The sequence below is a fragment of the Triturus cristatus genome, chromosome 5_1 (genome assembly GCF_964204655.1).
Source record: "Triturus cristatus chromosome 5_1, aTriCri1.1, whole genome shotgun sequence".
Taxonomy (NCBI): domain Eukaryota; kingdom Metazoa; phylum Chordata; class Amphibia; order Caudata; family Salamandridae; genus Triturus; species Triturus cristatus.
This window is the reverse complement of record NC_140587.1, coordinates 162,557,440-162,578,212: the sequence shown is the minus strand read 5'-3', so window position 1 is coordinate 162,578,212 and position 20,773 is coordinate 162,557,440. Positions and strand designations below refer to the sequence as shown.

The following is a 20,773-nucleotide window of genomic DNA, read 5'->3' as shown; positions in this document are numbered from 1 at the left end:
GGGGCACGGACTCTGAAAATTGAAGGCAGGTAGGAGGGTGCAAAGGCAACAATTTAACCACACTGAGCAGGCAGGAAGGGCCGTGGAAGCACAACAGACTATGGAGGGCAGTGGAAAGGGGGGCAGGGGCAACAAACCAACAATACAGGACTTGCAAGAGAGGCTGTTGGAGGGAAGATCTATTACGGGTCAAGGAAGCTAGGGGCGGTCCCCAGATCCCCGGGAGCCACCACAGAACTGAGCAGGAGAGTGAGTCAGGGACAAAAGGGGCACCTTAATTTGAGCCGGGGTGCCTAGGAACGCTTGCTCCAAAAATGAAGAAAACAGACATATGAGACATGGAATTGGAGGCAGAATACAATGGCAGTTTAATGAGAAGATGCAACTTCAAAGAAACCGCAGAATAGAGACATAAAGTACAAAATACAGAATCCAGATAATCATACAGCTGTCATAATATTCTCTGTATCTCAATTAATGTACTGACAGAGAGAGAGAGAAAACACATCTATAAATGCATCATGAGAAACAAGTTACACCAAGGAAAATGTTACCTAGGAACACTCACGTTTACTCTTAGAGCAAGCATTCCTGCAATTACAATACAAAATCTTTTAAATGCAAAAGTAAAGAGAACAATGGTTAAACATAACATGACATTTCATATAGGTAAAATAGAATAAGATACTTCAAGCAAAGCAGAGCAAGACATTTTAAGCAAAGGAAGACAAGAGCTCCCAGCTCTTGGGGAAAACCTGCACAGCCTGTTAACCTACATACAGGCGGCGAGGTAGTCCGTCGATATCTGTGGGTGCTCCCTTTTTATATCATTTTGTGGGCTCCTTTGCACGCTACATCTACCTACGTATGCTACCCAAAATCTTCGTCTGCAGATTTTACCAGACATTTCGTCATTTACCCACTTAATGCTGACAATGGACTGGGTGAAAAGGTCAGTCTCTCAGGCCAATCGCTTATCGTAAGTTCCATAGAGCAAGCAGAAAATAATGGGTATTGTACGGGAATTCAATATATTCATGTATAAAATCTCCTCAGTTCTCCTAACTTGACGCTCTGCGGTTGCCACTTCCTTAAAAGCGGGAAACCTGCCCAGGAAGCAAGTACCAGTCCAGGATGCAGCCTACTGTATGTCGACAGCTTCAGGGGGATGTTGAACTTTGATACCGAGCACGGAGCACTCGGGTAGGGTGGGGGCTACTAGTTTGGATCAGAAGGCCTCGCAGACCTGCCTTCAGACTGCTATACACTAAAATTGCAGAGCTATGGTCAATTTAACAAAGAGGCCTACATATTGAACAGAAGGGCCTACACAGGGGTTTTATGCTGGCTGAGTGGTAAGGATGTCTCAGGATAATTATATAGCAACACAGGACCCGCTGGTCAATTTAATACGGCCTACAAATGCAGCTGGCAGGGCAAGGACAAGGGTCTCATACTTCAGGTGTGGACAGAACGGGCCAGGGGCCCCCTGTGATACAAAATCTACCCTCCTTCAAGGCTGTGGCAATGTAATAGACCATTGTGGGCAGAAGGAAGAGGCAATGGTAGTACAACCATACATGCCAACAGACCCGATTCAGCCAGGAAACGTCCAATGTTTTTAAGCTCAAATGGGCTTTATTTGATCTGTCTCCTGTCTACAATATCCTCTTTTTCAATGTAACTCAAAGGGGAAAATCAATACCCCAGTTTTTTTTCAAAATCTCCCTCTTACCAAGTTCAAAATGTTCGCAAGTATGGTACATTGGATCATGGAAGGAAATGGGATAGGGACATGGACTTGGATAACAGAGGACAGGAGGGACATGGAGAGGTGCACCAAACTGACCCTGCAGGGCAGGCATCAGGGTTTGCAGCAGCACAATACACCACACAGGGCATGCAGGACAGGAGTGCAGCACAACAATCCATAGAAAGCAAGAGGGAGGGGACAGGACCATGCACATGGACAACAGAGAACAGAGGGGCAAGAGGCAATGGTAGCTAGCTGACCATAATGGACAGACAGGAGAGAAAGCTGCAGCATAACAGACCATAAAGGGCAGGAGGGACGGATCAGGGGCATTACAATGGAACAGACAAGCCAGGAGGGAGGGAGTAGGGCTGGGGGCAAGGGGGCAGGGCAGGAGCAGCAAGATAGCCATGGAGGTCAGGCAGGATGGGCACTAGAAGCAAGACACACCATGAAGAGCAACAGTGAGACTGTGATGGCATACACACAGACCATGGAGGGAAGGTGGGAGGGGGTCAGGGGCAGCTAACTGACCACACAGGGAAGGTGGGAGGGGCCATGGCAGCACAGAAGACCATGCATGGCAAGTGGGAGGGTTAGTGGCAGCACAATGGCTATGATGGGCAAGAAGGAGGGTGGAGGGGCATGCACAAAGGACGATGGAGGATAGAAGGGAGGGTCAGGACCTGTGCACAGACAAGAAAGTTCAGGGGAAGGGACCTCACAACAGACCACACGGGGCAGGCAGGAGGAGCAGTTGCAGCACAACAGACCAGGGAGGGCAGAAGGGTGTGGCAGTACAATGGACCATGTAGGACAGGAGGAAGAGGATAGGGGCATGGCATGTGGACAGGCAGGGTGGAGGTGGCAGGGACAGGTTACAGTCATCTGACAATGCTAGGCAGGAGGGAGGGGAGTGGCAGCTCAACAGAACACTCAGAGTAGATAGGAGTGGCAGGTCCATGGGACATGGTGGGCAAAAAGGGTGGAGCAGGGGCATGCACAAAGACATCGGAGGGCAGGGGGAAGGAGAATAGGGGCAGCAAGCTAAGCACAGAGTTTAAGCAGGAGGTCAATGATGGGGCATAGAATTGGGCAATGGAGGGCAGGAGGAGTGGACTGGTACATCATACTAAATTGAGGGCAGTGGCAGCACATCAGACCATGCATGGCAGGAGGGAGGAGGCTAGTCCATGGATTCACACAACAGAGGATAGGGAGGAAGGGGATGGGGCAGCAAGCTAACTGTTCAGAGAAGGCGGGTATTAGGAACTTTATTGTTTTTAAAACATTGTGTCTGTGCGAACTACTTAAAATATGAACAGGTATGCAGCATAATCTCACTTTTATTCAGGAAGAAGAGGACGTTTGTGACTGTGACTCCGGGCTCACTTGGCAGAAACACCCCCTGACCCTCCACCCCCTATCGCAAAATGTAATGCCCGTGAAAAGGGTAGGTGAACACAGTGTTATATAGAACATAGTCCTGAGAGCACGATTGAAAATGAAAACTAGATATAGTGTATGGTATAAACTATGCACCAAAAAGTGTGATATAAGATGAACCGGGCGTGAAATATAATATGCAATACATTGTGCGCAATGACAGATTCATTGGAGAGCGCGAGATAGCACAGGCACTAGCGCATGCTATGCGATATGCGCCTTGGAGTGTAATATGCACAGGGCAGTGTTGTGTAACCTAACTAGTCTCTAAAGTTGTAATATAAAATATGTGCTGGGGAGTGTAACGTTGCATATGCACTGTGACAAAGATATGGATCCCAGATTGTAATATGTATGGCATAGCACTGTGCGTTATAACATAGGCATCGAGAAAGGCACGTTAGATGGGGCAATATAACCCGTGCGAAGACAAGTGTGGCCTGACATATTCACGGGGTGGTGTTACAGTGCACATGGGCTAGAGAGTGTCATAGCATATGCACTAGCTAGTGGAATACAACACATAGGTGTGTGGCACTCGGCAGGCAATGGTGGGTGTAACACAGCATTGGGCTCTGTCAGGAGCACGCTGTGACTCTCAAGTGATGTTCGTCTCCTTTCCAGAGAGTAAAATAAAAAGTATTACACATCCGGCAGTGGATGTGTGTTTTATTAACCGTGAGGGGGGTTTCTTGCATAGTTTTGGTCGAATTTTTGTCGAATCCCCTTTGAATGGCTTGGTGTGCATGTGTATTAAATGTGCCCGTCAATAGCTACCCATGTTTGTATAAATAAACGACAAGGGTGTCTACCAGGATTAGGCACGGTAGGGCATCAGACATGTCAGAGCTTCACTAGTGGTGTAAATACATTCCACGTGGATTCATTGCATGCATAGTCGCCTTTTAATGAATATCACGCAAATCGTCATGGTGATCGGTACGTACGGTTTGTCCAGCATGTCCTAGGTGTGTCTATGAATATATATTTTTTAAAAATAATAAAAAACAGTGGCCGGCCCTGGGGATTGGGGTCAAAAAAATATAATTAGGAGACTGGCCCTGGGGGATGGGGTCATCAGGGCCAATAAATTAGAATAAGAAGGGGAACCAAACAGCCCCCCTTCTTAAAAAACTAAAATAAATAAAAGACTGGCATCGTGCCGGAGGCCATGCCCCCTCCGTGCAGCACTCTGCAAACGCGCCCCCAACAGGCATCTCCAGTATGCGCCAGGGAGCTGCGCTGCAGCCAGGTGTTCTGAGGCCAAGCCCCTTTTTACACCTCTCTGCAACGCAGCTCTGTGGCGCTTACTGGAGGTACCTAGTGGTCTAGTTTGACCCTAGGGACCCTTAGGATTCAAGGGGACTTAATCTCTCAACTTAGAACAGCCACAGGGCGCGTTTACACAGTGGTGAAGGGAGGGGACGGGGCCTGAGGTGACGTGTGCAAACACGCACTATGGCACGTTTTAAATTGGGGATATAATTTCCCTTCAATACTGAGGGCCCCTGGGGGCTAACTAGCCCACCAAGTGCTTCCAGTAAGCGCCACTGAGCTGCATTGCAGAGAGGTGGTCTAGGCCGTGCCACTTTTTACACCTCTCTGCAACGCAGCTCTGTGGCCCTTACTGGAGGTACCTAGTGGGCTAGTTGGACCCTAGGGACCCTCAGGATTCAAATGAACTTAATCTCCCAACTAAAAATGGACACAGGGCGTGTTTACACAGTGGTAAATGGAGGGGACGGGGCCTGAGTTAACGTGTGCAAAAACGCCCTGTGGCCTGTTTTAAGAGGTAGTTTTAATCCCCATGCCCTATTATATACTAGGGGCTTACAGAGGAGGTCATGCTAATCACAGGGGGACCCCAACGCATTATGTTCCCTAGTGTATGTAGGTGTTTTCACTGTATTCTAAGTGTCTTTTAACATAGCACTGGCTCTAGGACTGGTTAGTCAGACTCAGTTACCACCAGTATCCGTCTGAAAAAGTTGAGGGTACAGGATGATTTTGCAACAAGGCTTCTTTCTGCTCTTCTTTTTGTTCTTTCTGCACGTTATCCTTCTTCCTGCACTTATCTTCGTATTTGAGGACTTCTGTTGCTTCTTTCTTCACTTCTTTTGTTTCTTTCTGTGCATTTTTTCTTCTTTCTTCACATGTCCTATCTCTGTAGGCATAGTTAGAAATTAGCATTTAAAAAACCTTTGAAATTCACAGAAAAAACCATAGGTTTCAGGCACGTTATAGTTAGGAATTAGCATTTAAAAAACCTCCGAAATTCACTGAAAAAACCATAGGTTTCAGGGGTGTTATAGTTAGCTGGACTTTTTACTTGTACAAAACCATTGAAATTCCCCCGTTATAGTTAGTTCAGCTAACTATAACTCGCGCGCCCGCAATGCACTGCTGATGACGTCACATATTACATCACTCATGACATGGTCAGTGACATCACTCATGACATCACTGATGACATTTCAAATGACATCACTGATGACATCACTGATGACATCATCCTTGTGATAGAGTGGCAGACCTCCTCTCACCCTAATATAACCTTTGATACACACATTCAAAAATAGAGACTACAATTTTCAAAACAATGGACATACCAATACCAGTTACAACAACCTCTTCAGTAATTCTAAGATCCACATACACATCCACTCATTCACCAACAGTCCTATACAGTCACTCATACATGTACTCACTCATCATATGTACTCATACACCTATACATCCTGTTACACAATGCCACTCATCCATAGAGTTACTCACACACATAGTCACTCATGCTAATAAAGAATCAAACATACGTTTACTTGCATATACAGTTATACACACACCACCATACTTACTTCTACGGAAACTTACACATACTTAGTCTTTTAAACAATCACTTATAGAAACACATACTTATTCATACAGGAACTCTTTCAATCTCTCACTCTCACATATACACCAATAGTCACATATACTAGTTTAAAACATATGTAGTTACTCATAAAGACACTATTGAGACAGTCATTCACTCACTAACACACCCATACACACACTCATCCACCCATACAGTCCTGCACACATGCTGTGTTCAACCCATACAAACAGTGAGTCACTCATTCATGCACCTATGCACTACGTAATACCCCCCACCGAACCATCAGACACTCAGACTGATACTCAAAAAAACAACTAATAACCTATATAGACACCCATGTAGCTACTCACCAACCCATGCAGCCACTTATACACAAAGTGAGAGACTGATACAGATATTTACATATTTAAACATTACTCACTAAGCCATGTATTCACTATGATACACTTAATCAGTCAGTTACACAATCAATTTTTCAAAAACAAATCATCCATTTAGACACTTATATACCCATTTATTCTTCCATCGACCTTGAGATATACATATATAAAACATATTTAATTTTCAGAAAAACACACATTCACTGGATGATGTCATCAGTGATGTCATCAGTGATGTCATTTGAGATGTCATCAGTGATGTCATGAGTGATGTCACTGACCATGTCATGAGTGATGTAATATGTGACGTCATCAGCAGTGCATTGCGGGCGCGCGAGTTATAGTTAGCTGAACTAACTATAACGGGGGAATTTCAATGGTTTTGTACAAGTAAAAAGTCCAGCTAACTATAACACCCCTGAAACCTATGGTTTTTTCAGTGAATTTCTGAGGTTTTTTAAATGCTAATTCCTAACTATAACGTGCCTGAAACCTATGGTTTTTTCTGTGAATATATATATATATATATATATATATATGTATATAAAATCAAAATCCTTGTGTCGCCTTCTTCCTCAGCAACAAAACAGGTACAGACCATGATATGGATTGCTAATGCTGTGCTTTTATTGCCAAATTAGTGCATTCCTAAAATAAAAATAACGATTGCCCAGCCTATGATATATATATATTTATTGTTTTTATTTATTTTAAGGACTTCAGTTACCTGATATATGCTTAATATTTCGTTGTAAAGGCATATGCATGGTAAAGGCATTAAAGACATATGTGAGGTAAAGGCATATGCATGGTAAAGGCAATGTGTGGTAAAGGCAGTCATAGCAAGACAGACATACGATGAGTGAAAATAATTTTTTTTAAGTGTAACCAATTCCTACTGTCTGGGAAAGACAGAACCCAAATCTCAGAGATGCTTCTCCATGAGTCAAAAAAAACGTGGACACTGCAACTGCAGAGGATTATTGGCAGTGAAGATGCTCTCTATATTAAAGATGTAATTTTCACTTTTACGCTCACAAAGAGGATTCCTATAAAGCTTCATATCCTTTATTTCCCCCCACAATTAAAAGTTCGTTTTGTACCCTTCTTTTATGAAAAAGTCTTCTTAAATTAAAAATGAAGCAATAGTAGTCCTCCTTAAAGCGCTCCTGGATCCCATACAGTGATAGGGACATTTAATGGTTATGTCCGTCACTGCATATGCCATGAGGGAGAATCTGAAGATATGGAATTTGCCACCCAAGTCTGAAAGCAGTGGTCCTGGATCTCTGAAATTCAGCAACTCTGCCCAAAGAGCTAGCTCAAGAGAGGAGCTTGTCTGGTGAACTACTTCATAGTGCTATGTATGGTTACTACCATGCTTGAAGAGTCTTGCTTGACTTATTTGAGCCTTGAAGGCTTTATGTTTTAGGTCTTGTTAGATAGTGAAAAGGAAATTCCCTGTATAAGGAGGACCAGACATTACTTAAAGGACGTGGAAAGGAGCAAGGGTGGTTCTCTTGGGAAGTACAGATACAAAACAAGCTCATGCCTCTGGATTCGCATAGTGTTTTAGGGGTGACAGAGGGACTTACTGAGCTGCAATGTCTCAGGAGAGACAGGACTACTCTACTTACAAAACCAACAGACATTCTGATAATGTTCTGCTGCTCTGGATGATAACTTAAAGTAGCGGAAATATAACTTGACTTTGCCATGCGTTTCCCATGGTTTTTTAACCTCATGGCTCAAAGAAATTATAGGTAAACTGACGCAATTCCAGTTGAGTTTTTTAGCCCCCACAAATCCATAAGAAGAAACAAAGGAAATAAAATCATAAAAATATAAGTAATACTGCAACTACAAGGGAGATGTTACATCAAGTAAAAAGGAGAAAAGGGTATTCAACATAGTTTTTTTGGTACATACAAAGTAAATCGGACAGCCACTAAGTAAATAATGATAAAACAAGGACGGGAAGTACTGTGTAGCTCTGCGGCCAAATATATGCATTAGGAAGCCTCGGAAACAAGTCCCATTCAACAGCAGTTAGAGTACATCAGATATCACACAATAAGCAAGACAGGAAATAATGGTTGATTGAGGGAAGGACGTAAATATAGAGCAGTCTTTTTTTGAAGAACTACATAAAAAGATGTTTTGATCCTTCCATAAAGTAATATCAGGTCCTGCTAGTTAGGAATAAGCAAACCCGGACGCAAGAGAATTTTTTGTTTTGTTTTCTGGATTACTTTCCTCAAGAAGCACTTGGACAGCATTCCTCTTTAGCAGCATGAATTGTTCAAAACCAACCAATTAACTTGAAAAATAACCACAAACCCTCAAATTACTAAGAAAACTGTTTTAAGACGTCTTTCTTAGAATGCTAAATGAGAGAAACATGGCAGTTTTTGAATTGCATGAGATATTGTTGGCATGCTAAGGTACAAATTGCACACCCACAACAGAGAATATAAGAAACATTAGAAAGCAATTATGCCCATTTTCCTAGTGTTGTGAAAGAGTTCTTACTGTGGTACTTTCTTCCGGCATTTGTGTATAATTTAGTAAAACATCAGCTTAACACTCCCCTTTCTCCAGTCATATATGAGAACAGGCTCGCGGGAGGGCTAGAATTTACTTTTCATACTTACTCTAGAATAAAGACTCAATGAGCTTATAAACTGATACAGCAAGGTCATATGTGAAATAGATTTGTTTTATAAAAGCATAAGTGGATGAAATTACTTTGCACTCATTCCAACTCCCTCATTGTTACATTTGCTGTTCAAACGCATCTTAAAATATCAATGGGGCACTTGAATGGAACACAACTGCATCAATAGCATGAAAACTCCTAAGTAGCTTGTGTAAAGTTACCTGCCAGGTTTTTCTTGCGAGGTTCAGCCTTCTTCCAAGCAAGTGTGGATTCTACTTTGGCACCGGAACGTGGTGGGAGATGTCCCGTCTTCTGTGTTTGGATTTTCTCCTGTGTGGAGACAGTTACCAGTTTAGGATGAACATGGACAGGTGAATGCCTCATCTTCGGAGTCTCTGTCTTCTCATGTGCTGATGGAGGTTTCAGTTTCGGACTGGTGTAAATAGGAGAATGTGCCACTTTCGTAGCCTGTGAGGATTCCAATTTGGGGCTGATATAGATGGGAGGCTGCCTGTTCTTTTCAGCATTAGCTTTCTCCTGTGCTGTTGAGGACTCAAATTTGGGTCTTTGATGAATCATAGAGGCTGTATTCTTTTTAGCTACAACTTTTTCCTGGGCTACTGAGTTTTGTTTGGGTTTGAAATATATAGGCAAGTGTCTATTTTTTGGAGTCGGAGATTTTTCCTTTGTTGGTGAAGAGTCAATTGTGAGTCTTTGCTGGATTGGAGAACTTGTGTTCTTCTGCGCAGTCAGTTTCTCCTGAACTGGTGAGGGTTTTTGTTTGGGGCTGGGGTAGATGTATAAATGCCTGTTATCATTATCCTCTTCATTCTCCATAGAAAGTGAGGAATCAAGTGTGGGAATGGCATGTATGGGAGAATTCCTGATATGCTCAGCTTCGGCATTCTTCCGCGTTAATGGGGTTGCCAGGATGGGACTGGTGTGAATGGGTGACTGCCTTTTGTTTTGAACCTCTTTATTCTTACATACTTGTGAAGATTTCAAATCGAGTTTTTGTTGACTAGGAGAATGCCTGTTATTTCGGGCAACAGTTTTCACCAGTTCAGGTGAGGATTTCAGTTTGGGACTGGTGTGAGTAGGAAAATGCCTGTCATTGTAGGATTTCGCCTGCTTTGGTTTAGGTGAGGGTCCCAATTTGAGGCTGGATTGGATAGGAGAAGTTCTGATCTTTTTAACATCAGCTTTCTCCAAGGTTGGTGGAGATTCCAGTTTGGGACTGGTGTGTTGAGGGGAATGCTTCCTGGGAGTTCCAATCTCTGGTGAAGGAGAGCAATCCAAACTGGAAATGACATGGATTGGAGATTGTCTGTTCTTGGGAGCCACAGCCTCTTGTAGTGGCAAAGATCTCATGTTGGGGTATATATTGCTAGGAGAATGCTTTATCATTTCAGCCTCTGCTTTCTGTTGTACTAGACAAGATGCCACATGCATGACATTATATATGGGAGAATCCCTGCATGTGTGAGGTTGCATCTCTTGCGATAACAAGGATTCCTCTTTCGGACCTTGTGGCTCAGGAGAATGCCTGCTCATGTGAAATTGATGTGAAGGCGAGTATCCCACTCTGGGACTTGTCTGAATGACAGAATGCTCAATCTTAAGTTCCTTGTCCGCCTCCACTTGTAGTGAGGATAACTCGCTGAGAATGCCATTGACAGGAGAACTGCTGATCATCAGAGTATCCGCTATATTCAGTTCAATTGAAGAACCTAGTTTGGGAATTTGAGGGAGGGGAGAATGCCAGTTCATAAAAATTTCTTGTGATGGTAAGGATCCTAGTACGGAGATGGGGTTTACAGCAGAATACCTGCTCTCATGATCCTCAGTCACCTCCTTTGCTGCTGAGGGCAACACATTGAGAATGGGCTCTATGGGAGAATCTATGTTATTCTGAACATCCGTTGTCTCCAATTTTGGTGAAGATTCCAGCTTGAAAGTGCTCTTGCGTGTATCAATGTATTGTGAAGGCGAAGGTCCAGGTTTGAGTGGAGAATTGCTGCTCATGTGAATCTCTTGTGATGGCGAGGATGCCAGAGTGGGATGGGAGTGCACAGGTGAATGACTGCTATTATGAGCCTTGGACTCCTGCCGTCCTAGGGACAACTGACAATTGTGAAAGGTATGTAGGAGAGAATCTTTCTTCTTCTGATCATCATTTACTCCCTGTTCTGACCCCAGTTTAGGACTAGTATGGATTTGAAAATCCATGTGATTATGGCTCTTAGCCTCTTGTGATGATGTAGAATCCCCTTTGGGACTTAGATGGATGGGAGATATCTTACTGTTGTGAACTAAAGCCACTTTTAGTGCGCAGATAGAATTCCTGTGAGTCTCATCCTCATGAGAAGCCAAGGATCCTATGGTGGTATTCATATCGCTAGAAGGTATATTACTTTGTTCCTCTGCATTCTCTTCTACTGTTACGGTTTTCAGATTGTTACTGACATAGATTGGGGAGTTCCCATTTCTGTGAGCTTCACTCACATGTGGTGGCAAGGATTCCAGTTGAGGACTTTGATAGCTGTCAATATACTTGTTCATGTGAGTCTCAACCTCTTGTGATGAGAACTTTAGTGGGGTACTGGTGTATATGGAAGAATGTTTGTTTTTAGGAGCATCTTCTTCCTCCTTTAATTGGGAGGATTCTAGATTCAGACTGACATGAATGGAAGAATGCATGCTACTTTGAGCCTCAGCTTCTTCCTGTTCAGTCACGCATCCCAGTTTGAGACTAGCATGGATGGGAGAAACCGAGTTCTTGAGAGTATCAACCTCTTCAGATTGCAAGGATTCAGCTTTGGGATTGTCATGGATAGGAGCAGACTTTGTCATTTGAGCATTAACCTCTTCCTTTGCCAGTGAAAATTCAATACTAGGACTGGGATGAATCAGAGAATGCCTTGTCTTGGCTGCCTCAGTATTCTTCTTTGCTAGAGAGGATTCCACTTTGGGACTGAGGAGGCTGTGTGACTGCCAGCTCTGATCCGTGAAGACCATCTCTCGTACTGATAAAGACTCCACTTTGGGACTTGAACATATAGGTAACTGCTGACTCTTTTGAGCCTCAATCTTTTTGTGTACTGGTGGCGACTCCTTTTTAGAACTGAAAAGGATGAGTGACTGTTGCATCCTCGGAGACTCAGTCTTTGCCTGTGTTAGTGAGTATTTTAGTTTGTGATTCGAATGCATTGTTTTTGGCGTTTCAAATTCCTGCATTGTAAATAAACATTCCAAGTTTGGACTGGTGTTGATGGGAGAACGATTTTTCTTGTGAGCATTGGCCTGCTCTCGTGTGGATGATGATTTTATTTTTGCAGTGGAAAAGACAATTGAATGTCTGGTCTTTTTAGTCTCAACCTTTTCATGCACAGGGGAGAATTCACCATTTCTATGGGAAAGAACTGGAGAACTGCTTGTGCTCTGAGCCTCTGCTTTGACTCTTGCTGGTGAGGATTCCAATGTTGGGCTAGAATTAATGAGTAAATGTGTTTTTGTTCTAGACACAATCTTCTCCCTTGTCGCTGAAGATTTTACTTTGGAATTACAATGGATGGGAGAATACATATCCTTGTGAACTCCAACCTTCTCCTGTGCTTGTGAGGACTCCGGAATGAAACTGGAATTCATGGGAAAAAGCTGGTTCTTTTGAGCTGCAAATTTCTGCCGTACTAGAGACAGTACCGGTTGGAGAATGGGATGGATGAGACTGTTCCTTTCATTTTGAGTCTTTTCTGAGGACAGAGAGCTTAACTAAAGAGGAAAGAAAGAATAAAGAGAATGATATCTAACTAAAGTGTAAACATGAGAAAGAAGATGGCATTCACCTATTCCATAGAGCACTTAGGGCTAGGTGATAGCCTAAAGATGATAACTCACAGCTAATCACATGTGTACTACATATGGATGAAATGGACGATATCAGCTAAGTCAATTTAAATATAGAAAATGCATAGGTGCAACAAGGTTAATGGAGCCCACAGACTAAACAGAACAAAGGTTGATCACAACTGTTTAACAGTGAAAATATGACTAGCTGCAACATTGCCAATTATGGTATTATAGGCTTAAATTGCCTTGATCTATAACATTTAAAAACATCCGACCCGCTCTTTTTCTATACTTGTCTTTCCATATTTATCAAATGATTATGATGAAACCCACAGCTTTTAACAATGGTACTCAAATATTTAACAATCTATCTTGAGTAATGAGGAATCTGTGATGAGGAACTACTTATCAACAATCACAATGTTATAGATTCTCTGTTTCTGCCATTAATATTGTATTGGTTTTGACATTATGGTGCAGGCAGACTGCTTTTGCAAAAATCCCCAGATAAATCAGGGTGCTGGAATCTGCACATAGCTCTTCTGATAATCCCCCAGCAGCTGAAAGAATATATAAGGCACATTTTTATAGGTGGAGTTCATGTGGTCACAATGATGAAGAAATAGGACTCAAACGATGAAAGGCAGTGTAGACAAGCGAGAATACTATCATTTAAAAAAGAAATTGCTGTTTTGTTCCTTTCACAGTCCAGATCTCTAATCAAATCCCCAACGTGAAAGAGGATAGCAGAAGTCAGGCCACAATTCAGATGGGTTTATTCAAACAGGATAATGGCGCATACAGCCGACCAGTTTCGGAGATCAAGCCTCCTTCGTGAGCTGATCCATGACCAAGGTGACTTGATCACCGAAATGTGCCAAGCTGTGTTCCGACATTACCTTGTTTGAATAAACCCATGCTGATTATTTGCATCAGAATTGCCTCCCGTCTTCTGTTATCCCCTTTCATGTGGGGAACTTGACTGCAGATCTTGACTGTATGGCAATGCTTTACTATATATAGTATTTCCAAAAACCGAGATGTGGCACAACAGGGATTTAGTGCTTAAATGTATTTATTCCACACACAAACAGCTGCATCGTGTCCTGACGCATTTTGACAAACAAGTCTTGCTCAGAACACGATGCGTTTGTGTGTGGAATAAATACCTTTAAGCACTAAATCCCTGGAGTGCCAGGTCTCGGTTATTGGAAAGTACAATATAATACGAAGACGGGTCGGTTTCCGCTGGAGACACCGTCTGGACTGTGCACGCCGCTCTGACCGCTTCGTTGACAGATATATATATGTATATACATATATATATATATATAAAATCCAATTGTATAGCACTCAACCTCCTTGACGGCGATAAAGAATGCACAAACTCCTCTTGCTTGTGCGATTTTTATTTATTTTCTCTCATCTTACAGTCATGACGCGTTTCGACCGGTAAAACGGCCTTGATCACATATATATATATATATCCAATCGAGATGATTATTTTAGGTCAATCTATTTAAACCAGGTTTTGGTTTTTTTTTTAAAACCAACCATCTGGGGCGGCTCCTCCGCTATGGAGGAGAAGTGTCGCTTACCCTGTCAGCAGCCTAAAAAAAGATAATAAACCTTGGTTTTTTACCGTTTTATTTTGTTTCCCAGCTGAGTCATGGAGGCGGGGCCAGGGGTGTTACAGGCACCGACAGGGGGTGGTGCACTGCTATCAGTCACACTGAAGCTCTCTCCAACCCAAACCGTCATGCGCACTGAAGCTCTCTCCAACCCAGTTAAGTTGCTGGGTTGGTGACAGCAAAGCACAGGCTCCCAGTCATCGGCGCTGAAGCCTATCCAGAAGCTGCTCTAATGCGAAAGAGTAGCTTCAGGATTCCACAGAGGAGTTTGGGAGCCTCTGCCTGCGGTGAAGCCACGAGAGGAGGAGAACACGGTGATGCGGTGGGTTGCAAGTAAGTTCTCACCCCCCCCCCCCTTTTTAGGTCTCGCTGAGACAGCGAAAGCTGTCTCTTTGAGACATTTTGTAAGTGGGCTTTCATAAGTGGTACCCACATGGTTTTGCTGGCCTAGGGCTTGAGTGCATGATGGCGTGCACGTGCACAGCTGCTCCTCTGCTCCTTGCATTCCCCCCTCCCTTCTCACCCAGCCCTTTGATGCTCTGCTCGATTACTTTCACTTTCGCCGCTTTGATGTTTGATCGCAAACGCGATCACTTCCGCTTGGCATAGCCTGTACTTGTTCTCTTTGTCCTCACATATGCTCTTCCCTCTATGTTTTTCTCTCTGGTCTCACATGTGCTATTCCCTCTGTATTTTCACTCTGCCCTCACATGTGCTTTTCCCTCTCTATTTTTCTCTCTTTCCTCACACATGCTATTCCCTCTGTATTTGTCTCTCTTCCCTCACATGTACTCTTCCCTCTGCATTTTTTCTCTATGCTCTCACATGTGCTCTTCGCTCTGTATTTTTTTCTCTGCCCTTGCATGTGTTCTTCTCTCTATATTTTTCTCTCTGCTCTCACATGCTCTCTTCCCTCTATGTTTTTATCTCCGGTCTAACATGCGCCCTACCCTCTGTATTTTTCGCTTTGCTCTCACATGAGCTCTTCCCTCTCTATTTTTCTCTCCTCCCTCACATGGACTCTTCCCTCTGTATTTTTCTCTCTGCCCTCACGTGCTTTTCCCTCTGTATTTTTCTCTCTGCCCTCACATACTCTTCCCTGTATGTTTTCCTCTTTGCCCACAAGTGCACTCTTCCCTCTGATCACATGCATACACAACTATGCACACATACAAACACACACATGCATGCATTTACACACACATATGAACATATACAAACACACACAGACATGCATAAACATATGCATATACATGCACACCAACACACCAACCCCACATACACATAAACAAGCACGCACACCAACCTACTCAAACACATATACATACACACAAACATGCATACACAGACATAGGTATACACACAAACATATGTGTACACATCCATGAAGACAAATGAACACAATGACACACCCATACTTGCACACCAACACACACATGCATACACAAACAGATATATACATATAGACACACACACTATGCACACACACGCATCTCCCGTACTGTCTCAGGGGAAGAGTCGGTGTCAGCTGTCTCCTAGAGGGAGATCTCGCATGAGACAGTAAGACTCAGAGACATGTGGCAGTGGGGAGAGACAGACATGCCTCCCTTTAATTGTGTTGTTGCAAGATGGTGACTATCTTCTGCCACTGGTGCATTCAGATAAGCGGCAGGAAGTTCGTCGGACACATGCACTGGTTTCAATTTCGAGAAAGTGGGGTGAACGTTTCACAGATCGGGAGTGTGTGTCAACACGTGTTTCTCCTTCACGGCAAGGCCAATCAGTACGTTTTGTTTAACCGTATGGTCATGAATCCTTTAATTGCATAAGTGAGCGGGTATGGATGTAAATAAAAATTTAACACTAATATCACATTTTCTGTCACTCTTGTGAACAGGTTTGCTGTGAATGTATGAATGAGAATGGCGTTTTAGAATATGTTGCATGGAAAAGGGTCAACATGGTTTATACGTGTTTTTTTTTTTTATTGCATTGTTAACGTCATGATATACCGGATTCGGATGCTTCATTGCAGAACAGTTGTTTGGCCCGTGGTTATTTACGAGTTTGGAAAATACTTTTGTATTGTTTCGATTCTTTTTGTCTCTGCCCTATCTCTTGGCTGCGTCCTTACTCTCTCCCATCTTCTCTCTCCACCTCTTTGCAACATGTTCTCTCGTAATGTTTTCATTTTCCCCAACTCTCCTCTTTACTCTTTCTAATTCTTTTTTTGCTCCTTTTCTGTCTCTGTCCCTTCTCTCCTCTTTCTCTCCCCACCTGTCCCTTCTCTAACCCCACTCCTCTTCCTGTGCCCGCCCCCCATCCCTCTCTCTCGCAGTACTGCAGCATAGGCAGCACCAGGTCTCTGATGCCTTCTCAGTGTTGGCCCTGGGGGTGGAGGAGGTAAGTCAACTCCCCAAGTGAATCCCATTATCAACAGATAGTGAACCTCTATTTACCAACAAGTACGGAGCGGTCTCGGGTGACGGCTGATGCGAACAGTGATCTGCTCTCGGCCCCGGCAGGGCCTGTGGGGTAGGGGCGTTACCTTACACTAGGAGAGGAAGTAAAAGTGATATCCTCCCCTCCCCCCCACTCCACCACTGTCTCTCCTCACCCTCCACCTCTCTCTCTCCTCCACTTCTGATTCCCTTCCAACTCGGTCTCTCCTTACCCTCCACCTCGGTCTCTCCTTACCCTCCACCTCGGTCTCTCCTCACCCTCCACCTCCGTCTCTCCTCACCCTCCACCTCCGTCTCTCCTCACCCTCCACCTCCGTCTCTCCTCACCCTCCACATCGGTCTCTCCTCACCCTCCACATCGGTCTCTCCTCACCCTCCACCTCCGTCTCTCCTCACCCTCCACCTCCGTCTCTCCTCACCCTCCACATCGGTCTCTCCTCACCCTCCACATCGGTCTCTCCTCACCCTCCACCTCCGTCTCTCCTCACCCTCCACACGTCTCTCTCCTCACCCTCCACCTCACCCTCCACACGTGTCTCTCCTCACCCTCCACGTGTCTCTCCTCACCCTCCACGTGTCTCTCCTCACCCTCCACGTGTCTCTCCTCACCCTCCACGTGTCTCTCCTCACCCTCCACGTGTCTCTCCTCACCCTCCACGTGTCTCTCCTCACCCTCCACGTGTCTCTCCTCACCCTCCACGTGTCTCTCCTCACCCTCCATGTCTCTCCTCACCCTCCACGTGTCTCTCCTCACCCTCCACGTGTCTCTCCTCACCCTCTACGTGTCTCTCCTCACCCTCCACGTCTCTCCTCACCCTCCACACGTGTCTCTCACCCTTCACACGTGTCTCTCCTCACCCTCCACACGTGTCTCCTCACCCTCCACCTCACCCCCCACATGTGTCTCCTCCTCACCCTCCACATGTGTCTCCTCCTCACCCTCCACAGGTGTCTCCTCCTCACGCTCCACATGTCTCTCCTCACCCTCCACACGTGTCTCTCCTCACCCTCCACACGTGTCTCTCCTCACCCTACACGTGTCTCTCCTCACCCTACACGTGTCTCTCCTCACCCTACACGTGTCTCTCCTCACCCTCCACGTGTCTCTGCTGCACGCCTCACACTGCTGCACGCCACACACTGCTGCACACCTCACACTGCTGCACACCTCACACTGCTGCACGCCACACACTGCTGCACACCTCACACTGCTGCACGCCTCACACTGCTGCACGCCTCTGCACGCCACACACTGCTGCACGCCTCACACTGCTGCACGCCACACACTGCCACACACTGCTGCACGCCACACACTGCTGCACGCCGCACACTGCTACCCGAAACATTGCTGCACGCCACACACTGCTGCACGGCACACACTGATGCAACCGGCACACTGCTGCAAGCCACACACTGCTGCATTACTCACTGCTGCATGCTGCACGACACTGCTGCACGCAGCACACTGCTGCACGCGGCACACTGCTGCACGCCGCTGAACGCCACAGTGCTGCATGCCTCACACTGCTACACGAAACACTGCTGCACACCGCACACTGCTGCACGCCGCTGCACGTCACAGTGCTGCATGCCTCACACTGCTACACGAAACACTGCTGCACGCCGCACACTGCTAAACGCCACACACTGCTGCACGCCGCACACTGCTGCACGCCTCACACTGCTGCACGCCGCACACTGCTGCACTCCACACACTGCTTTTATGCGAGTTTATGCTACTGACATTGTAAATGACAATGCCTTTTATTTGTTTTAAAACCAAAACACAAATAATAGGCATTGTAATTTTACAATGCCAATAGCTCAAACTCTTATAAATGCGAGACCTATTGCATTGCAAATGCTTGTTTTCTTTAGTTGTTAGTCGTCTCTGCCTCTCCACTCGCCCATCCAACCCTTTCCTCGGACAAGGGCCACTACTACAAACTATTACCGGACAATGTAGAGAGTAAATTGGTTGCATGACATTGTATAGAAAAACTATTTAATGGAATACTATTCCTGACAAACCATTTCACCTAAACTGTTTAATGGAAATTTGCAGGATGAATGGCATTTATCATTTCATAGAAACCAATTCAACAAATGCCTTACTTTTCTAAATTAGCTTTTGCATGCTTAAATTTAGCACGTAAATGGAATGGTTGAGGGTCTTACTTTCACGAACATTTTTGTCTGAGGCATTTATTTCAGTGTTTTAATCAAGGGGACATTTTTTCGGATTTATACCTTTTACAATGTCAAACAATTACTTTGGATGCTTTTAACTCACTAGCCTCTCACCACCCCTAAACACCATTCATCCTAGACTCCCTCAAAATCCCCAAAAACACCCATCCATGCCCCCTAAAAAGCCCTCACTATTTTATTTATTTATTTAAAAAGTTTTATATAGCGCTGGCTCCACCCAGGGGTATCAGAGCGCTTTACATTAATATAATGATAGTAACGGAATACAGAACAATTGTTTCAAATGCAGCATTGGGACTGGTGGAATAAATTAACACATTGAGTAATATAGATTGAATAGAGTGAAAAAGGAAAGAAGGAGCAATTTACAAACAACATGAGAAAGATGTAGTTACACATTATAATACAGCACATGGGGGAAGGCTCAGTATTCGGAGTAAAGCAGGAGAGGTTGGACGAGGGGAAATGTTAGATGGGGAAGGGAGGGAAGAAAAGGGTGGAGAGGGGTAAGGAAGGGGATGTGTGGGTGAGGTCGACAAAAAAGGGGGGGAGGGGGAAAAGGCAGGGGTTTTAGGAGGAGGGAGAGTATAGCATGTATGGTAAGAGAAGGATTATGGACCCCAATATTTGTTGAGCAGGTGCATTTTAAGGTCTTTTTTTAAACTGATATAAGAAGGGTTACATCGTAGATCATTAGGAGGGCATTTCAGATGTTGGGAGCCTTACCAGAGAAGGAGCGAGATTGAGAGGTTTTTTTTTTAACAGAGGGGGGACGAGGAGTAGAGAGTTGGTGCTTCTCAGCGGTCGGGCGCAACCTGCTTTATTGAGTTTGTTTGAGAGGTAGAGAGCGGGGTCTTTTGATAAAGGGCTTTGTGCGTAATGCAGGCAATCTTATAGGAGGATCTGCCTTCGATAGGAAGCCATTTAAGGTCCTTGAGGGCAGGTGAGATGTGGTCAAAACGTTTGCAGTCAGTTGTTAGCCTGGCCGCTAGGTTGAGAACAGATTTGAGGGGGGCAAGGTGAACTTTGGCAGTTCCGGAGAGTAAAGCGTTTTCGTAGTCAATTTTCGAGAGGACTAGAGATTGGACAACTGATTTGAAATCTTCCACTGGAATGAAAGGTTTGATTGTTTTGAGATGTCAGAGCGTTAAGAGTGCTCCTTTGGCCGGATTTTTTATATGGGAATTGTGCGTTAGCTTACTGTCGATGGTGATGCAAAGAGATTTTACTGATTCGTAGAGGGAGAGAGAACAGTGTAGGGCATTAAGGTCAGCGATCCATGTTTGGATGGGGAGTGGGTTGTTTTTAGGAGAGTAAAGAATGATTTCAGTTTTGTGTGGATTGAGATTGAGTTTGAGATGACTGGACTAGAACCAGGATTGTATCTTAGTTAGGGCAGTGTTAAGGTAGTAAGACATCAGAGTGGGATTCAATTTTATAGTACAGTTGGGTGTCATAGGCATGCAGGTGATAGTTAATTCCAGCTTGTTTAAGTATGAGGTTAAGG

At 44.5% G+C, this 20,773-nt stretch overlaps 1 protein-coding gene across 5 annotated transcripts in view; it reads right to left on the bottom strand.

Annotated features, from left to right (window-relative positions):
* The window catches only part of LOC146830516 (uncharacterized), a 387,783-nt gene that overhangs the window by 225,525 nt on the left and 141,485 nt on the right, over positions 1-20,773 (bottom strand). For all 5 annotated transcript variants that reach the window (XM_085604713.1, XM_085604715.1, XM_085604712.1 and 2 more), the window contains one exon: positions 9,335-12,884. In XM_085604713.1, the coding sequence (XP_085460839.1) occupies positions 9,335-12,884 (3,550 nt within the window). The remainder of the gene's footprint in view (positions 1-9,334; positions 12,885-20,773) is intronic.